At 50.5% G+C, this 20,258-nt stretch overlaps 1 protein-coding gene across 1 annotated transcript in view; it reads left to right on the top strand.

Annotated features, from left to right (window-relative positions):
• Positions 1-20,258, top strand: part of Alx4 (ALX homeobox 4) — a 38,395-nt gene that overhangs the window by 13,137 nt on the left and 5,000 nt on the right. The window contains exons 2-3 of the mRNA XM_036185564.1: positions 12,394-12,704; positions 19,498-19,626. Coding sequence (XP_036041457.1) covers positions 12,394-12,704; positions 19,498-19,626 — 440 coding nt within the window. The remainder of the gene's footprint in view (positions 1-12,393; positions 12,705-19,497; positions 19,627-20,258) is intronic.

Below are 20,258 nucleotides of genomic sequence, written 5' to 3'. Positions count from 1 at the left end.
CAGGGAAGGACTGGGCGGTGTGGATGCTCCTGCAGCAGAGGGATCTTCCCTCTTGCAGTGTGTGGACTCCATGGGCTCTATTACATGCCCTGGGGGATTTCTGGTGGCAAGGGATATGAATCCATGCTTTCTGCCTCATTTCCACCTCACAGCCTTCTGGGATGTACATTGCTTAGCCTTGCTTCACAGGCAAGAAAACTAAGGCACACAATGGTTGCTTTCCCAAAGATGCCCCTGGAGGCTGAATGGAGAGAGAGCCTGGGGGACTCTTTAGTCCCTCCTTTGCCTCTGCCATTTGTCTGGTGGGGACACTCAACATCCCTGGTATGGTGAAGCTAGCTAGGCAGAAAGAACCTCAATCTCGCCTCTTCAGCATATGGCAGCCTCAGCATCCCCATGCACAGATCAGGGTTGCCCTGGTAATCCACTCTGTCACCTAGGTCAGGTGACTTGTCCTCATTCTACCACTCTTTACCCCCACAGCCTTCCTCCCTGAGATACCTACCATCATGCTTTCCATTCCTGTCACCTGGAACTTTCCCAGCTTGTTAAGGTGGTCCAGAAATGCTGTGTGAACAAATGGGTGGCTGAGGGAACAAAGGATGACAGACAGCATTAGGGGATGAACTTGGGCCTGTCCTACCCATGACCCTTCTCATCCCTTCTTATTGCACAGGACTTAAATGTCTCCATCTTGTCACGGTGTCCCTGAGGGGGCATCAGAGATGCGGGCTTTCTTTTGTTGCAAGAGGAAAACACAGGATCTAGGTGACCAAGTTACTGGCATTTGGGACATACTCAAGACCACACAGTTTAGAGGCAGTGAGCAGACAGACCACAAGGTTAGAAGCAGGAAGACATGGGTTCAAGCCCACCGTTCACAAGCTGGCACACAGAGCTTGGGTTTCAAGGCCTGAGCTGGGCCCTTCTTTGCAGGATCTGGGAAACTTCCAGGAGAGCAGCTTATAGGCTAGTCGGAGACTTTGTTGGCTTTTTAGTCTCCAGCTCAAAGATCTCCTTGACCTTTTCAACCCGAAGCAGCCAGCTCTCCTTCTAGTGGACCCTGGTGTCCAGGCAGGACACAATGCACACTTACCTGGAATCCCCTGTGAAAACCAGATGGCATTTGTTTCTTGTCTGTGCCTTCCATCAGGCTATGGCCTTGTGTGTATGTGTGTGTGTGTGTGTGTGTGTGTGTGTGTGTGTGTGTGTGTGTGTGCATGTATATATGGAGGCCTTGCTTTTTGAGACAAGGCCTCTCAGTGGGTCATGTACTTACTGATTTGGCAAGATGATCAAAGAGCTCAGGTCTCCACCTGTCTCCACCTCCCCTTTTATGTATTTATTTTTTGTGCATATGTGTGTGGGCACTCGTGCCATGGCACATGTGTGGTGCTCAGGACAATTTGTGGGAGTTGTTTTTCTCTCCTTATACTATATGGGTTCAGAAGATTGAACTCAGGTCATTAGACTTGGCAGCAAGCACCTGTGCCCACTAAGCCATTGTGTTAGCCCAGAAAATGGAAACCCTGATAGATTCAGAGTCTTTTTTCTAGTTCTCAGCTCCAATAGCGGCATGCCCTTTGCTGGCAACTGCTGTAGCCTACAGGCCTGAACGTCACTGCTGAAGGAAATGGGGAGATGGCCTCTGAAAGACTGGGTGAGATGGACTCTCAGAAAGCTGGGGGAGGTGTGTGGGCTCTGGAGTGGGCATCAGCCTTCAGCTCTGCTGAGGACATGGGGTCCAGGCATTGAAGGCTGAGGACACTGTGGCCAGAAGGCCACTCACTACAGACCTGCCCAGGCCCTGTGCTAAGCAGTATGGAGTGCCTTCTGTGATGGGATCCTGAATAAGGCCAGCTTCCTACTGGCCAACATATATCATTCTTTGATTTTTTAAAAAAAAGCTTTCTGTCTTGATAAAGGTTCAGACATAGGGAAAAGCTGCCGCGTGTACTAGGGGATCCCAGATACTCTTCTGCTGACACAAGTTTATACTTGAGGTGCCTGACAGACAGTGGCACTGGTCTCATGCACAGGGCAGCCCAGTCAGTGTTAGCATGGAGATGGGATGTGATAAGTCCTCCTTCAGGCGGATGGGATAAACTGGCCTCCTGCACTTCCCAACCTGCTTCCCTTCCTTCTGGCCCTGGTCTCTGAATATCTAGCCCTGTGTCACCAGGGCAACTGTCCCAGCAGACACCTATTCCACCAAGGCACCTGCCCAGCAGACCCTGATGATCCCAACCAAGCCCAGGCCTCAGGCTTTTAATTTAGGTGCTGGTGATGTTCAACAGGTCTTCATCCAGTGCCTCATGTGGCCCATCGAGGACTTTGAGAGTGGTAAAATCAGCTATGATAGATGTAGGGGAGGCAAGAGCTCTTCTAGGCAGTGCTAGGGCTTACTTGCCTCCCTCCCTCGCCCCTGCACCCCTAGTAAAGATGGCACTGTGGCAGGTGAGTATTAGGGCTAGATGCCTGATGAATTGGCAGATCCTTCTGGGCAAGGGTCTTCAGACCACTTTAAGGAGTGGGGGCCCCAATATGCTTTGCCTCCGGCCCAGAAACATTTTATTGGAACTACAGTGCCTCTCAGTGGTAATTGTGTGAAACTGCAGCCTTGGTCTTGGCCTCTGGTAGTTGGACCTAGAATCTTGACACAGAGCCAGCCCTGAGGGCTAGCAGCTGCCAGGAGACCCCTCCCAGTGCGGGCTACCCACGGGACTGGGACCTCCACAGTGTCCTTTTGCCCTCCTGGTGGCATGGATTCACGCAGAGTTGTAGAACTGAAGAAACATTCATTGTTAGCCCAGAGGTTTGTTTAGGGGCCAAGCAGCCACAGAGCCACCTTTGGCCCTTCATGCCGGCTTTATGGCTGGTTTCTCTGAGCTCCTTCTCCAAAGGTCTCTTCTAGTCCCATGGGGCATCCACTCCACACCGGCAGTGTGTGCTGAGGTGGGGAGTCCAGCCCCTGCAGGGGACCCAGAGCTAGTATACAGGAGCCCAGGAGTTCTATGCACACACCCCACACTCATGGTACTAATTTTAGGGGTGTGTCCTGAGCACACCTATCAGGCTCATATTCTGTTCTGTATAGCTTATGGTCAAGTGTTTAAGAGCTCAGCCCAACCCTGGGGTCAGGGAAGGAGAGTGACCTCTGACTGAGCCTGGGAAGCCCACTAGAGGCATTTACAGCAGAAACACACAAAACAGATTTCTCGAGGTTAACAATAGCGATGGAAATGAAGCCGAGACCTTGCTTCCATCCCACACCATGTCAAGGATTTAAAAAATGGCCTAGACTGACCCTGAAGGGGAAGGACACACAGCTGTGGCTGAGCACACAGGCCCACTTCTGGAAGGCAGTTTATCTGTGTTTACCAGAGGCCAGGAGATGCAGCTACGATGCAATTCTGACTTTCTTCTTCTTGGGGTTGCTTTAAGGTGATCACCGTGAATGAAAAGAGATTGAATCACAGATGCTCATCTCAACCCTGCCACTGTCTGTCTCTCCCAGGCACAGCTGTGGGTCCAGCAGCAGAGGACAGGTTACATAAAATAGGTGGGGTCTTCTCCTGTGCACTAGGAGAAGAGACTCGGGGCAGAGTGGGGTTGAAAAGGCTTCTACAAAACCAGTGTGTCAGTGTGCACAAGCGTTAAAGCCCCGCCCCCTTTGGCTTTTGACTGGATTGTTTTTTAACTTTCCATAGAGAACCCAGGATAGTGTGATAAGGACAAAAATCCACACAAGTCACAGAGAAAGACAGAGATGTGCAGGAGATAGCAGTGCGTGGCTAGATGCTAGGCAGAAGGAGGGTGGTGCAGAAGCCAAAGGCACATGGTGGGGGTGGAAGTTGTCATGTAGGGGAGTCGAACAGATGAAAGTTGGCGAAGCCAGAGGGAGTCCCTCACAGATCCCTAAAAGCCATTGAGGTGGGCCACTTTAGCAGAATGAAAACAGAACCATGGTGTCCTTTCACAGTTGATGTCGAATACAGAAGGAATCATTCTGTGTATTTCTCATCAGCATTTGGAGTGTTGCTATGTTATTGTTGTTGTTGTTGTTATTGTTATTGTTTTTTAAATAGGGTCTCTCTATATAGCCCTGGCTGTCCTGGAACTTACTGTGTAGACCAGGCTGGGCTGGAACTCAGAGATCTGCCTGCTTCTGCTTCCCAAGTGCTGGGATTAAAGGTGTGTGCCACCACCACCACCAGCACCACTTAGCTTCAGGTGTTTTTAATATTGTGCATGTGTGTGTGTGTGTGTGTGTGTGTGTGTGTGTGTGTGTGTGTGTGCTGGTGCACATCCATGTGGAAAGCAGAAGTGTGTTCTTAGTTCATGGGACAGTGTCTCTCACTGAACCTGGAGATCACTCATTGGCTAGGCTGGCTGGCCAGTGAACCCTAGAGATCCTCCTGCCTCTGCCTTCCCAGAGCTGGGATCACAGGCCTGTGCACCTGCCCCTGTTTTTATGTGGGTGCTGGGGATTGAACTCAGGTTCTCCTGCTTGCACATCAAACACCTTCCTAGCTGCACCATCTCCCAGGCCCTTGGGATATTCTTACATTAAAAGGTGTTCACTGTTGATATAGATGTACTGTTTCAAGAAACACCCTGCCATGTATTTGGCATCTGAACGAGACCCCTGGGAGCTAGAAGGAATCTCTGCCGTGGGTTGTGGCATCATGGGTACTTGTGTCTTAGGCACCCTCTGACTGTATTCAAGGATTATAAGGCTGCAGGCCAAGAATCTTCTGAGATCTAGACTGGGCTTGAGGGCTGGGAGTCAGCAGTCACCAGAGGCCTTGGAGTTCAACAGGACCCAGCTGGGAGGACAGTACCATCCCCACGTAACAGGGGCCTCTCCCTGAAGCTGCTCTCTCCCACCCTGCTCCCCCCAGGCCTCTCACTTCCCGTAAGCCCACAGCAGCATCAGTTCCCTGTCAGCACAGGCCTCCCTGGGAATGCCAGTCTCTGCTTCAGATAAGAGCTTTACGCAACCCCACAGAACAAACACAACAGTCTTTCAACCGAGCCAGAACAAAACAGACCGACAAAGGGAAAAAGCCCGTATACTTTACTTCCTACTTCTGGAAGGGTTTTAGTGTTTTCTAATGGTAGTCCCTCCATGCTTGTCCCACTCTCTATCAACCAGAAACTTCATAGAGATGCACGACCTTCCACTTGCCGAAGCCCTGTTCTGTAACAGGCTTCAGTCATTCGCGCGTCAGGTGTTTACTGCACAGCTAATGCGTTCCCGGTGCAGTACTAAGCAGTGGGCGGAAGGGCAGAAGAAAGATCCTTGTTTCTCAAGGAGGGGAAGGGGAACAACAGGAACAAAGGAGAAATAAGCAAACAGATAAATGCACAATAATTCATGTTAACTGCCAACAAAGAGGCTGTACAGAGCGCACAGCATCCGCATATGGGAAGAACACCTTTTATGCTGGTTATTTTGATTAACCTCTGCTTTCTTCCACACAGCAGACAACAGCCTGATAAATTTGGCCTCTTGTTCTTTCCATAGGTCCAGTGTTAACTGCTTCTTTAGTCTAAGACCCTTGAAGTGGAACTTTGGGGTGAAGGTCTCAGTCCATCGAGTGATGTTCAATGTCATTTCGTATTTTCTCTTTAGTTACGTTTTCCACACCATACAAATAACAGTGTGTGAAAATAAAGTTTGGTGTAAGTTTGTGGAATTTTAAAGCATCTCCATACAGACTTATGCACCCATTGCCATCATCATAAGGCACAACCATATAGTTCTAGGACAGTCTTTCACACCAATGGGATCTCTTTGTCAACTACAAAGTACACACACACACACACACACACACACACACACACACACACACCCTGACAGCCAACCATCTGCCCTCTGTCCGTCCCTCCATTTTTTCCTTAAACTCAGATGACAACGGAATGAAGTTGCCCAGTGTGTGCTTTCTCAAGCTGGTTCTTTTCCACACTGTAGTGTGCTTCCGAGATTCCCCAAATCCTGGGGTCAGTGGGTCATTTCAGTACTGACTTCTGTTCCGCCAAGTGTTCCTCAACATGCTTACCATCCACCTACTAAAGGACTTTCGATATGTTACTCTGACTGGGACTGGGACAAAAGACCTACGACAATCAGAAAGAAAAAGTCTCTGTTTTGGAGGTTCTAGACCAACACCTTTTCAGCACTTTTACTTATCTCTTGTCAAAAAGAGACTTATGGCTGGGCAGTGGTGGCACACACCTTTAATCCCAGCACTCAAGAGACAGAGGCAGGCAGATCTCTGTGAGTTCAAGGTCAGCCTGGTCTACAAAGAGAGTCCCAGGACAGCCAAGGCTGTTACACAGAGAAACTCTGTCTCAAAAATAAAATAAAATAAAATAAAATAAAATAAAATAAAATAAAATAATAAAAATAAAAAAATCCATGAGTGGGGGTGAGATTTACTTGTCAGAGGTGAGCATCCTTCTATGTGCTAAAATGTTATTCGATAGTATGAATTCATACCACAGTGGGTTGTGTTGCTTTGGGTCTGTGATGATGCTCCTCACGGCAGGAGCATGATGCCGAGGGAGACGAGGGAGACACTAGAGTCCCATAATCCTTTTCAAGGACACAGCCCCAGCATCTAAGACCCGCCCACACCCCTCTACAGACCCCAGCTCCTGAAGCTTCCAACACCTTGCAGCATTGTCAAGATGAGGACCAAACCTCTGATACACGAGACACAAGCAAGCCTTTGGGTACATTCAGAGCCAAACACCACACCAGCGCTGGCTCTCTGGTTTGGGTCTCTGCCCCTTACAAATAAGTCTTCATTTCGTTAGGGTATTTGCTGAGCTGTGGGCTTGCTGGGGCTAGGGCTGAATGTAGGTTTAATCACATAAGAAACTGCTGATGCTGTCGCAGTCATAGTGACCAGCATCACTGGTTCCTGTTTCTGCATCTCCGATGGGTGTGGAGCATCCTCCCCCGCTTTTCTTTTGTGCTTAGTAGTAGTAGTAGTGGCCTGCCTGGCCTCAGGTTGATTGGTTACCTGGGTGTCTTCCTTATGAGCTTCCTGTTCAAATAAAGCACCACTTAAAAAAAAAAAAAAAGCATCACTATGAACTAAACTCTACACCCAATACAGATTTCACTATTTCCCGCTATGCCCATGTCCTGGGACACTCAGTCCATTTCATCGCCCCTCCCCCTCCTCTGGTCTGTGCTTCTCATTCTTCACTAGGGCTCATTGGTTGGAGGGTGCTCAGAATGAGGTGCCTTGTCCCCAACTAGCCTGAGCACTGGCTCACACTCTCCCCTCTAGACTCACAGCCTCTGGAGTGTGTACACAGATGCTTTTTCTGTGCTTTTGCTCACATGTCGCCTGGGTACTTCTTCGCCTTTGGCGTTATTTTACCAAGCTGCCTGCTAAACTAAAGACCTCTGGACAGAGCCCAGGGGCAGATGAGGTGGGGTGAGGATTTATGTGATCAATGGCTAACCTTTAGCCTCTGCCCCAGCCCCCTAGGACTGTTTGGACAGCAGTGGGTTTAGTCAGTGCCCTTTAAATAGCATGAAAGGGCCCCGTGCTGGCCTGTTTTGTTTAAGGAGATTACATCGGTGCTGTGCACTCCGCCACAGGGTGTGTGGGGCCGGCTCACCCGGGAACAGAGCTAGTGGCATGTCCCCCACAAAGCAGATGTTTGGAGGGAAAATAGATGTAATCAAAACCATGGAGGATAAAATTACTCAGACCCTGTAGCCATACACTCCATATGCACTGCCTATGCCCAGTCACACACGTGCACACATTCTGCCCAGGTCCATACTCACCTATCCATACTGACACACAACTATTTGCATGTCCGCACACTCACAAACCTTCCTTCAGGCAACTGGGAATGTGTCCCCCACAGTCATCCCCAGCTGCAGGCCTGTGCCCATACCCTGGGGCTCACATCTTCAGATGCACAAGAGGTTCCCCATGTGCTCCCAAACACAATCACAGTAAAAAAGAAGAAAGAAATACACACACACACACACACACACACACACACACACACACACACACATACACACACACACACACACATACACACACACACACACATACACACACACACACACACACACACACACACACACACACACACACACACCTTTAGAAATTTCTCAAGAGCTTTGGATGACCCTATAATGGGATGGGTGTGACTGGGTTGACCAAGGACAAGTGGGTAGAGGTTAAGGGGATGAAGGTAGATCTCCTGCTTTCTTGGTTTCACAAGCTGAAACCCAACAGCCAACACCAAGTGGGATCGGTTTGGGACAGCTGGTCCCCAGAAGAGGTCTGTGGCCTACTGGAAGCTCTTGCTTCTGGCTCCTCACCTGTCAAAATCAGTCCATGGGAATAACACTGGTCTCAGATTGTTCAAGAGCCTTTGACAGTGCTGAGGGAAGCCCTTTCTGGACCAGGCCTTACTTTGACATCCACTTGTGCTCACTCCTTTTCTCTTTTCTGGGTAGCCTGGGTCTGATTGCTGGACATAGTGGTACATGCCTTTAATCCCAGTACTCTGGAGGCAAATGCAGATGGATCTCTGTGATCTGGAGACCAGCTTGATCTACATAGTGAGTTCCAAGCCACTGGGGAGAGGGGTGGATGGACTGAGGAAGCCTTAGGTCAGGATGACCCTAGGCTCTACTTACTGCCTCAACCCTGGGACACACCCACAAAAGGCTCCTTCCCTGATTTGGGAAGGAAGACACCCAGCCAGTGTAGAATCCATGCAGGGTGTCCCTGAAAGGGGGCGGGGGCGGGGGAAGGCAGCCTTGCTGCTGGTGGTGGCCTGGATTCACACTGGGCTCTGTTGCTGCTCAGCCTTTTCCAGTACTGGGGCCAGAGGGCAGTGAAGGACCTCTACAGCTGGGCAAATTGGCGCCCCCGGAGACCACTTCTGTGCAATGTGGTGTTCTGAGGCAGAGGCAGTTACTATCTGGTAGGTGGTGGATGATGGTTTAAATCAGCAGTTCTCAACCTGTGGATCGTCTTTGGTGGGGAGGTCAAATGACTCCTTCACAGGGGTCACATATCAGATATCCTGCATATCAGGTATTTACATTACAAATCATAATAAGTAGCAAAATTATAGTTATAAAGTAACAATGCAAAGAATTTTATGGTTGAGGGTCACTACAACTCGAGAAACTTCTATTAAAGGGTCGCAGCAGTGGGAAAGTTGAGAGCCACTGGTTTGGACGCTGGCCCCTCCCTACTGGCCTGCTTCTTTCGACCTTCCTGCTTGCTTGCCCTGTGGAGAAGAATGCCCCTTAGGGTCCATCTCGGCTTTTCTTCTACCTGCTTTTCCTCAGTCACCTCCAGTCGCGTGAGACATCCGTCAGCCTCAAAAGTGGCATGCGTTTGCTCCCTTTCCCATGTGCCTGATTCATGCCTGGTCCCTTTACCCACTCAACAGCAACTCTCGGCAAATACACCGTGGGGCCATGGCACACAGGTGTGGACGGTGGCTGGATGGAGAGGGAGCAGTGTAATGTGGCTTGGCCATGACTCATCTTTTCTTCCACAGCCTCTCTTCCTGGTATCTGGGCCTGCCCCTTCCTATGCTATGAGCTGAGGCAGGACAAGTGACAAGACACCTTCCTCGGGGCACTGATCCTCCACGAGGGAGTCAGACAGTGAGGGCTTCGTTTATAGCTCCTCCGCAAACCCCAGTCCCTGAGAGCTGAGTGGAGGATAGAGGTCTGGCTCTGCCTGGGGGAAGGGGGGGGGGGGGGGGGGGGCGCTGAAAGTTGCCGCAGGCCATCTGGAAGGAGAGATTTTCTGAGCAGATGGTCAAAGGTGAGGGTTGTAAGGACCCATAGAGGACAACGGCCTCCACTGATCAGGAGTACTCAGACTCACACTGTGGAGCCAGGGATTTTAGACCCACACGTGCACATGCACACACACACACACACACACACACACACACACACACACACACACACACACACAGAGAGAGAGAGAGAGAGAGAGAGAGAGAGAGAGAGAGAGAGAGAGCGCAGAATTAACAGAACTGGAGCCCAGAGCAGGCATGTCCCTCCAGGGCTGCGATCTCAGTACACACTTGCTGTCTCCCTGTCTCCCACACACTTGATCCAGTGGGTGGCTGGATATGGGCAGAGGTAGACCCTACCTCTCATTAGAAGACTGGGAAAGCACTCTGCCATCTTCTCCTGCTAGGCCAAGAACTAGCTCCCTATGGAGGGTGCCTTGAACTGCACCTTAGTCCCCTGACCTCAGGGGCAGGACTCTTGGGTGCTGAGAGGCTTTGAATTTCTTCTCTCTGGAAACAGGTCCCATGCCCATGCTTAGAGAGTAGGGCAGTCTCGGGAGCAGGAGGCTGTGTTCTGTAGATAATTAAGGAGTATTCTTTTTTCTATTCAGCCTGTTTTTCCTCAGTTTAAATGAGCAGCTGGAGCTGGGCCTTCTAACCCTGGTTTCTATGTAGATGCCCTCAACTGGCCCCCATTCCCATGGGGTGATCCTAGCCCTAGGCTGGATGCCTGGAGAGACTACCAGGGTCCATGGGGCAACGATGGGCCTGAGGAGCAGGGCTAGGCCAGGAGGGGTGGTGGCCGTCTCCCCTGGCCTGGCTGCCAGGAAGTTGCACAAGAGAAATGTTTATTTTTGGTGAGCTGGGTGGGATTTCTTTCCTTAAAAAAAAAAATAAAAAAAAAACCCAAAACATAAAACTTATTTGTCTGCCAGGAAGATAAATATCTTTGCTGGAAGCTCTTGGCCCAGCTGCCAGCTGCAATTCACATAACGCTGTCGCTGAAGTCACGGCCCACTGTGTAAGCTGGGCTCACATGGCTGTCATTTGTGACGCCTCTGGGTGGGTCAGCCACCCCTGTGGCCTTGACACTGTGAGTGGCCCTTCAGAAGCTGCTTTCAGGCCTACTCTGGGCTCTCCCCTGTCCTTCCTTTCTTCAGTGCCACAGAGTTGGAGAGAGACTGACCGAAGCAAAAAGCCCCTCTTGCCTTCCCTAATGCTCATAAGGAAGCTGATAAACCTGAAATGTCAGTGTCCCATCCCCCACTCTGCATGACATCAGAAGATCAAAGCTAGATGCATCATTCTGACCCAAAATGCAAATTGCATGACCTGTTTCCAGAAGAAGAAACGGAGGGTCAGAATGGGTGGGTCTTGTTGCAAATGGACAGAACTTAGGTGTATTGAAGGATTTCCCACAATCTCCCTCCACATTTCATTGAACTGTTCTCTCAATGAACCTGTCTCCTTCTCTCTGAGTCTCAGATAAAGAATATGGCCAAAAAGGGGCTCCCCACATCTGGAGGCATGCCTTGATACCCATCCCATAATGCTTTTATACATGTGACTGCACCCCAGGGACTTTTCCCATGGAGGACTTGTCCTGGGTCATACTCCTCTAGTCCTGGCAGGGCCTGTAAGCCTGCAAGGCCAGACCAGAAGTAGGAGCCAGTAATGGTGGAGTGCCTCTCCCTTCCTCACGAGCCATAAGGAATATCCTGTGGGTATCTTCATTCACCCACAAGTTACAAAGGAGGAAAGTGAGCCACAAAGGGGTTCATTAGGAACATGGAGCTGTAGAGCCAGGGGTGTGGCAGGCACACCCTGGTGCCAGGCTCTGGGGCCCAGGCTCTGAACCCTCTGCCATAATGAGGCAAATGTGTCTGCCCAGATGGATGGATGGAGCCAGCAGCTCCCACCCTCCTAACCTGGTCTCTACCTCCCCACTCTTGACCTGCATGGTTTGACTTGGTTCCTTGTAGCCCTGAGCTTCCAGGAATCTACCATGGGGGTCCCATTCTGTCAGCAGGTATCAGTAAGGGTTTAGGTTGTGAGCTGTGTTTGCAGTGATTCCTTGTGGCCCCAAAGAGGGGATCCTCAGAGGTGAGGGCCTGAACAGCTGTGGTAGACAATGGCAGCGGCTGCTAGTGAAAGGAACCCCAGCACGCACCTATGTCTCAGTGAACCCCACCTGCTGAAAGCCCCTTTGTGGGCAGTGAGACCAGTGTTACCAGTGGAGTTGGAGTGGGGGTGGGGCTCTCAACACTTAAGTCTTGAGACAGTCTTCGAGGCTTCTCAAGAGATTTTAGCTGTAAGGGAGGAGTCTCACAGCCACAGAGTGAGGAGAAAGTCACAAAGGTCAGACAGGCAAACCCAGAGCTACATGACATTGGTGCCAGAAAAGACACACTTAAGAATGATACCACAGAGTGAGAGTGGGGAGAGGCTTGCCTAAAGTCACCCAGTATGTTGATGAGAAGCCGGGATATGAAATTTGACTCTCCTGACCCGGTACTCAGTGTGCCTCTGTTAGGGGAACGTGTTCTCCCTCGTCTAACTTTCTTTTCTCTCCCTCAGCCAAAGAGAGCAACCTGGGTGAGCCAGAGTTGCCCCCCGACTCGGAACCCGTGGGCATGGACAACAGCTACCTCAGTGTGAAGGAGACAGGGACCAAGGGGCCCCAGGACCGGGCTAGTGCTGACATCCCAAGCCCCCTGGAAAAGACCGACTCTGAGAGCAACAAAGGCAAGAAGCGGCGGAACCGCACCACCTTCACCAGTTACCAGCTGGAGGAGCTGGAGAAAGTCTTCCAGAAGACACACTACCCTGATGTGTATGCGCGCGAGCAACTGGCTATGAGGACCGATCTCACCGAGGCCCGTGTGCAGGTCAGCCAGAGTGACAGGCAGGGGACCCACAGGGCCTTCTAGGCCCTGAGCTCCAGCTGCAACTGGGATCTACTGACTACTGTGGGCTATGCCAGGTTTTCCTCATCCCAGGAGGGCATGACAAGTCAAGAAGGGGTCTGACTACCCCAATGCCTCTTCCCCAGTCATAATAGATATGCTCAGCCACTATATTCAGCTCTGCAGGGTTGGGGCAGGAGAGAAAGGCCCTGTGGAGGAAGGAGAAGGCTGATACCTGTGAGTCCATGCCTTAACCTAAGGACAAGATGGCAGGTCTCTTCTGGGAGGCCCAATTCTCAGACTGGAGATGAACAAGGCACAGACATTCATAGCCCCATAGTAGAAACAGGGAATGCTACAGCCCCATGCCTGTCTAGGATAGCTGTCTCCTACATCCTTCAGGACCCAATCCAACATGCCTTCTCTGAGGAGACTCCTGGCCATCATGGCCAATATGATGCCCTACCACTGCTACTTCCTAAACCCAATTCAACCCAACTCAGCCCAGCACACCTAATACAGCCCAGTAGAACCAACTCAGTGCAGTACAACACACCATACACAGATCAGTCCAATCCAGGACAACACAACTCAACACAACATCTCCCAAACACTGCATAGCACAACCCAGTGCAAAGGAGCAGAGACTAGTACAACCTACCTCAAAACAGTACAACTCATTACACAAGTTCAGTTTAACCCAGATCAATTGACACAGCCCAGAACAAGCTAATTCAACATGGTTCAGTTCAGCACACACAGTTTAACCCAGTACAACCCAACCTTACAACCCAATAAAAATCAGCACAACAATACAACACAGCCCAGGACAACCAACTCAGCACAGCACAACTCACCACACACATCTCAGTTAAACTCAGTAGAACCCAACCCAATGCAACACAACACAGCACAGTCAAATGTAACACAGCATATCGTGTGCAGCTCAGCTGAGCCCAATGCAACATGGCTCAAATAATACAGCCCAACATAACCCCACCCAATCCAACACAGCCCAGTACAACCCAATTCAACACAGTGTAACTCACAATACACAGCTCAGTTCAACCTAGTACAACCCAACCCAACACAAAACATCACACCCCAACCCTATCCAATTCAATATTACTCAACCAACCCAATACAACCCAACTCAGCACATACAGTTCAACACAGCTCAGCACAACAAAATTGAACCCAATGCAACACAGAACCAGACAACGAACTCAATTCATCAAACACAGTTCCATTCAGCCCAAACAAACCCAGTAGAGCTCAGTGTACCAACTCAGTACTGATCAACCCAGCTTGACTTGGCTAAACACCACAAAACACTACATAGCCCTTTACAACTCAATCCAGCTCAACGCAACCAAAGCAGATCACTTTCTTCCACTTGTCCTGCTTCCTCTTCTAAATAGACTTTATGACTGGTCACAGTATTCTCTTGCCCCTGAATGAGAGATCCTTGATTATCCATCCACCTGTGCTGCTTTTGAGATAGGGTCTCATGTAGCTCAGGCTGGCCCCTATCCTACTATGTAACCACAGCTGGCCTTAAATTACTGGCCTTCTTGTCTTGTCTTTCCTGTCCTGGGATTATAAGCTCAGGCCACATCTATTCACTTCTGTGTCCCCACCAGTTAGATCAGGCTGGATGCTGAGCAGCAAAGGCAGCAAGGATGTGTAGCCTAGCAGCCCTGCTTTGCCCAGAGGGTGTGCCCCTCTGCAGGAAATCAGAGCAAAGAAAGTGGAAGCCTGATATGTCAAAGCACATGTGAACAAGCCCACACACTAGTGTTCAAGCCTCAGTTTAATATGAAATCAGCTCAATAGTCAGGTTGCTTTTCCACTGAAGGCATGGCAGGGATGGAGCATGAAGGTTCCTATCCAACAGGCAAGAACCTGATGCTTGTGAGTAGACAAGGTTTTTCCTTCTTTTTTTTTTTTTTAACATATATTTTGGCGTGTGTGTGTGTGTGTGTGTGTGTGTGTGTGTGTGTGTGTGTGTGTTCGACATTAGGTGTCTTCCTCAATTGATCCTGATCTTATATTTTAGAAAATGCATTTTTTCCTCTGCGTCCTGAGCTTACCAATTTGTCTAGACTAGGTAGCCACTGAGCCTCCAGCGCTAGAGGATACAAGTGCACACCCCCATACCTGACTCTTTTAAGTAGGTTCTAGGGATCTGAACTAAGGACCTCTTGCTTCCATGGCAAGTATTTTACAGACCGAACCATCTCAACAGCCCCAAGAGGGTGTTTCTTCTTAATGGGCACTATGGTCTGGGCCCCAAGGAGTCAGAACAGAGTCCTGTGATCATGGGCAGACTCTGGACATTGTAGCTTTTTATTCTACTGGTGGTTCTGAGGCATCAGGTGAGTGTCCATCAGATTCACTAAGTCCTGTTTAACATACTGGGGCATGCTGCAGTCTGGTGATGTCATGAAGAATCACAGAGCAGCTTGGCTTTACTGCCATGCCAGGGCCATCTCATGCCCCATGAAACCTCACCTACCTGAGATTTGAGCTCACAGAGGACCCCCGAATCCAGCCTCAGATCCAGCCCAGGATTGGGGGCAGGGCAGGGCAGGAGGGCTAGAGAAAGAGGTAACTGGTTGCAAACCCACAGTGCCAATAGGTAGCATTTTGGCATGGGGTAAACCTGCTTGCTTTCTGCTTGTATGTGTGTACCCGTGTGCATGTGAGCACCATATGCACACTTCTCAAATGAATTCGAGTGTCTAGAGCAGAGTTCAAGTATCATTCAGCAGGAAGCAAAAAATGATACAGACAAATGTTTCTGGGTCTCAGCTAGGACTTTGCTTTGTTGACACACACAGACATACTCAAGCTTACTTCTAAAACGCTGAGAAAATTGGCAATTAGAGATTTATTTTAGTTTAAGAACAGAAACAGTGTCAAGAAATGTGGTGACTGTGTTAAAACAAACAAACAAACAAACAAACAAATGACCCCACCAGGATAAGGTTCATTATTGTCCAAATTCAACCTCGGGCTTCCTGTCAGCCAAGGTAGAAAGGAAAACCTTAATCTATTGTCTATCAAATTATTACAGATTATATAACTATATTACAGATATGTTACAAATACAGATCTACAAATATACAGATATATTACAAATTATACATTATCAAATGTATTCCTATCAAATAGGAAGGTTATAGAATTATGGTAGTGCAGAAAAGATCCCATCATCTTCTGATGAGGAGGAATGACCGAGATGTGGGAAGTGATCATCCAGACTCCCCAGCTCCAGGCCAGTGCTCTTTTGACTCCAGCTTGCTGTTCCCAGCACATGCCAGACTGTTTTCAGTCTTTTCTCTGTACAAAAGCAGCAGAGTGGGTGGGATCTCCATGTGCGTCAAACCTCTGGGTTGAGCTCTGAGCCTGGCAGTGCCCTGGGGGTGGGGATGAGTAGTGCAGGGGTGTACTAGAACTATATTAGAACGGTTTTGCCTGTCTCTGTGGAGTTTGCTCAGGACCCACACTCTGCTGGTGGCAAGCCAGGTGCCTGGTGTACAGTGATGGCAGGAACAAGGAGGGGGCCATGAGGGGGGTCCCAAGATGGTCCTTCATGGGAAGCAGCCTGGGGTCTGGCCCTGCTCCAGGGAACTTCAGGGCCTCTCTCTGCTGTCTGGGATTCCAATCTCCACAGCTGGTGTCTGAAGACAATGAGACTGAGGCCTCCCCGCCCTGGGCCACCCCGCCTTGGCCCCAGATGGGCTGCGGTTAGAGAGGCCTCCTCCAAGACAGTTGGTTCCTTGAACGGCCTGGTCCTCCGGAGAGGCCTGTGCTGAGTGGGCCAGGCCCGGGTGGCCCTGGAACGGGGTGGTCCTGGGCACGACATGCAGAATGGAAGTACAGTGGGGACCTCGGTGAGCTCTCCTCCCCGGAGGCTGTAGAGGCAAGCCTGTGGTTGCACAGCCCTGAGGCACAGAGGCACAGCTGGGGGTCAGAAATAAGAGGACACTTGGTATCTCTGCATAAGGACATGGATTGGAGAACAGAGGGACCCCCAGGTACCATGTGACCTCCTAGAGGATGGGAGGACATTGAAGGTCAGCTAGGCTAACAGCTTCAGCTGACTGGGGGACAGGAAAGGCAGAACTTAAGCTCAGGCCTCAGGCATAGCAAAGGATAGGGACAAAGGACTGTCCTGAAAAGGAGGTCCCAGGCAGGCCAGCTCCGACTGATCTGAGTTTCTCCACTCTGCCCCCACCTCCATCAAACAAATCTTACCATGACCCTTTTCTACTCCCTCCCCCAAACAGTGTTCTTGACTGCCTCTACCCAGATAATGGGGCTCCTCACTTCCTTCAAGCGCTATATCCTATCCCTCACCATACTCCTTCCCACAATTCCAGGTCCGTTTGCCAGATACCATCTTGTGCTCCCAGCCTTCCTAAGGTCCTCAGTTTCACAGCCCTCAGTGACATCACCCACCTCTATATCCCTCCCTCAGAAGGGACCTGGAACCCACATACACAAAACCTCAGCAGCAGCAGCAGCAGCAGCAGGGTAGCTTCTCTTGTTCCTGCCCCACCCCCAAAGAGAGGAAGGAATAGAGATGTATATTTTGGTGCCTCTAGTGCCCCCTCCCTCCCCAGAAAACCCTGGGAGGCTGAGGATGGAGCGGAAGGCTGAGCTCTGTCTGCAGGAAATTAAACATGAAATGAAAACAACCTTCCCTGATTGATTCCTCCATCCCCCCCCAGCCCCCACTGCAGCCGCTGATAAAGGGGGATCCCATTTCACCATGCAGAAGGGACTTCATGTGCTCCTTTCTCCCAGTGGGCATCCTGGATCTGCACCCCAGAGTAAAAGTACCCCTCCTCCAGGCTCTGGGGCAGGGACTGAGACCCTAAGCCTTGGAGAGGGCTGCACTCCAGGAAGGTCACAGGAAGGACACTCGATGTGTGTATACGTATGTGCACATATGTGTGTGCATGCCCACATGACCAGATAGATACGTTTGTGTGTACATGTGTGTATGTGTCAGGTTAGGGATGGGAGAGGGAGCTAGAGAGGAAGTGTACCTCATCTCCCGACCCAATACTAAGGAGACACATAGCCCGCAGATTTTGACCACTTTGCTTCAGCAAGAGAGTGAGGTCTGGAACCATAAACAAACAACTTGAGTGCTCTAGAAACTTCACACTGTGTTCCATCTGTTGTCCCCACCAGTCCCCACCTCTACCAGGACATCAGCCCAGACCTCAGCCCCATTTTGAGGATGTAGAAATCGAGGCTCTTGGTAGGGCACACACTGCCACGGGCCCTTCTTTTCCAAGATACTCCAGAAGCCCCACAGGCCATAGCCCCTGCCGTGGTTCTTGAGGAGTCTGGGTGCTCACAGGCAGGACGGTGGAGAGGTTGCTCTGGTCTCCATCCCAGAAGCACAGTTGGCTGCCTTGGCCAGGGAAGCCTCTGCCCTGCCTGTCAATACATTCTTTCTCACGGTCTGGGCCCAAAGTGAACAGCCTGGGTGCAGACCACAGTGGCCCAGACTTGTCCAACCATTTGCCAATGCAATAGAACTTTGTCTAAACAAAGCTCGTGATTGAGAACCATGCAATTGAGTTACAAAAATCAATATATTTTTAAAAGTGTTTTAAGCAAGTTTACACTTCTGCTCTGGGCTGTGTTCATAGCTGTCTTGGGGTGCATATGGCCTGCAGACCACAGACTGAGCACACATTGCTGAGCTGTGCCTGTGTGCATCTGAATCTTCGGAGCCCATTGGAAGGTGCAGAGGAAGCTGCTGCCATCATTCTCTAAGGAGCAATTACCCTGCCCCCTTCTCACTGCTCTCTTCTCCCATCCTCTCTGGCCGTACCCTCCACTCTGTCCCTAACCAGCAAAGGCCCCTAGAGTAGCAGCCTGCCCTTTTCCTTGTCTTTATGTCTTGGGTCGTTCTCAGCCACCCCACCAGAGTCCCTATACTTACCTCCAACTCAGAGACCTCTCTCCTGGCTGTGTGCTTGGTCAAGTCAGTGGCCCAGCACCTATGCCTCAGAGAGAGGTACCACTTGGCCAGCATCAGTCAACCTGTATAGGATGTTCAGCAGTCACTCCTACTAACCCCTCGCTAAGGGCAACCCCCTCCCAGCTGGTGTATGCAGCTCTCCACCATCTAGCTCCTGTTTCCACGCATCTTTTCCTGACTGTTCTCTCTCCAGAAGGCCACACCCACCATCACTCAAGGAAAGTTTTGAGCAGACTTGGTTTCTCTCAAAATGGTGCAGGGACGTGTGTACTCTGGATTTGCATCTATAGACAGTCCTAGAGAGTCACAGGCCTTCAGGACTATTTAAGACTGGCTAAGGAAAGAAAATTCTAGGAAGGGTTTCATAGCTTGATGGAATTTTTCCTGGGGTCTGTAACCTTCAGCAGATTATACACAGTGCTAGGAAAACAGATAACCAATGGCGTGTGCTCATTCTCTGTCTCATTTATGTGCGCGTGTCTGTGTGTGTGTGTGTGTGTGTGTGTGTGTGTGTGTGTGTGTGTGCAACATACAACACTTGCCTGTTCTAGAATCTGGAGCTTAAGCAGTTAGGCCCCAAATCACACGTATGGTCAGTGCAGGGTAGACAGCCTTCCCAATGCTGACAGTTCTACATGACTGACAGGTGGAGGCTGACTCGTTCTCTGTGCCTCTAACACACACCCCTGGCTGGTGGAGCTAGGGAGCAGTGCTCCTTGCCTGAGAGCATGGCCTGAGCCCTGTGACTACCCCTTTGTCCTGTAGGTTTGGTTCCAGAACCGGAGGGCCAAGTGGCGGAAGAGGGAGCGCTTTGGACAGATGCAGCAGGTCCGGACCCATTTCTCCACGGCCTATGAGCTGCCCCTCCTCACTCGAGCAGAGAACTATGCCCAGGTAAGTCCTCCTGCCCAGCCGTCCCCTCTGACTCTAGACCCCGGCACTGATGGTGCAGGGAGCTAGGGCTAGGCTCAGAGACCCCAGGTCTCCATTTGTCCCTGACTGCAGGAGACCCAGAGTGTTGGGACAGTGTTTTCCTCTGCTGTGGTAAGCACCTGGCAAACAGAAGATCAGGTGCTTCCAGAGTGTTGGCTGTCACTCAGGGTATCCTAAGGAAGGCTATTCTGAGATCTCGAGGGCTTGTGGCTAGGTTGGAATACACATGGAAATCTGGGCCCAAGACAAAGCTTCCTCGGTCATAGTCTTGCTCCCGTAGTGAGTGTCTCCAGCTCTCTGAGGCCCAGCTTCTTTGCTTACGAATTGGATATGATATGTGTCCACTTCAGCTCTTCTATAACACTCTCGTCAGGTCTAGGGTCATGGTTTCTGGAAAGCAGCATGCGTGGGCTTGATATTCGGGCATCTGCCCGCTGTCTCCCTTCCTTCCTTCCTCCAGCAACTTCCTGTCTGTCCATCAGCCAGAACAAGGAGTATTGTGAGTGATGTCAGGCACCCAGGGCTCCTGGACAGATCCCCACCCAACCCCCACCACACACACCTATTCCATCTCCTTCCTGTCCCCACTCTGC

The sequence above is a fragment of the Onychomys torridus genome, chromosome 4, assembly GCF_903995425.1.
Source record: "Onychomys torridus chromosome 4, mOncTor1.1, whole genome shotgun sequence".
Classification (NCBI taxonomy): domain Eukaryota; kingdom Metazoa; phylum Chordata; class Mammalia; order Rodentia; family Cricetidae; genus Onychomys; species Onychomys torridus.
This window is presented reverse-complemented; position numbering and strand designations above follow the sequence as displayed.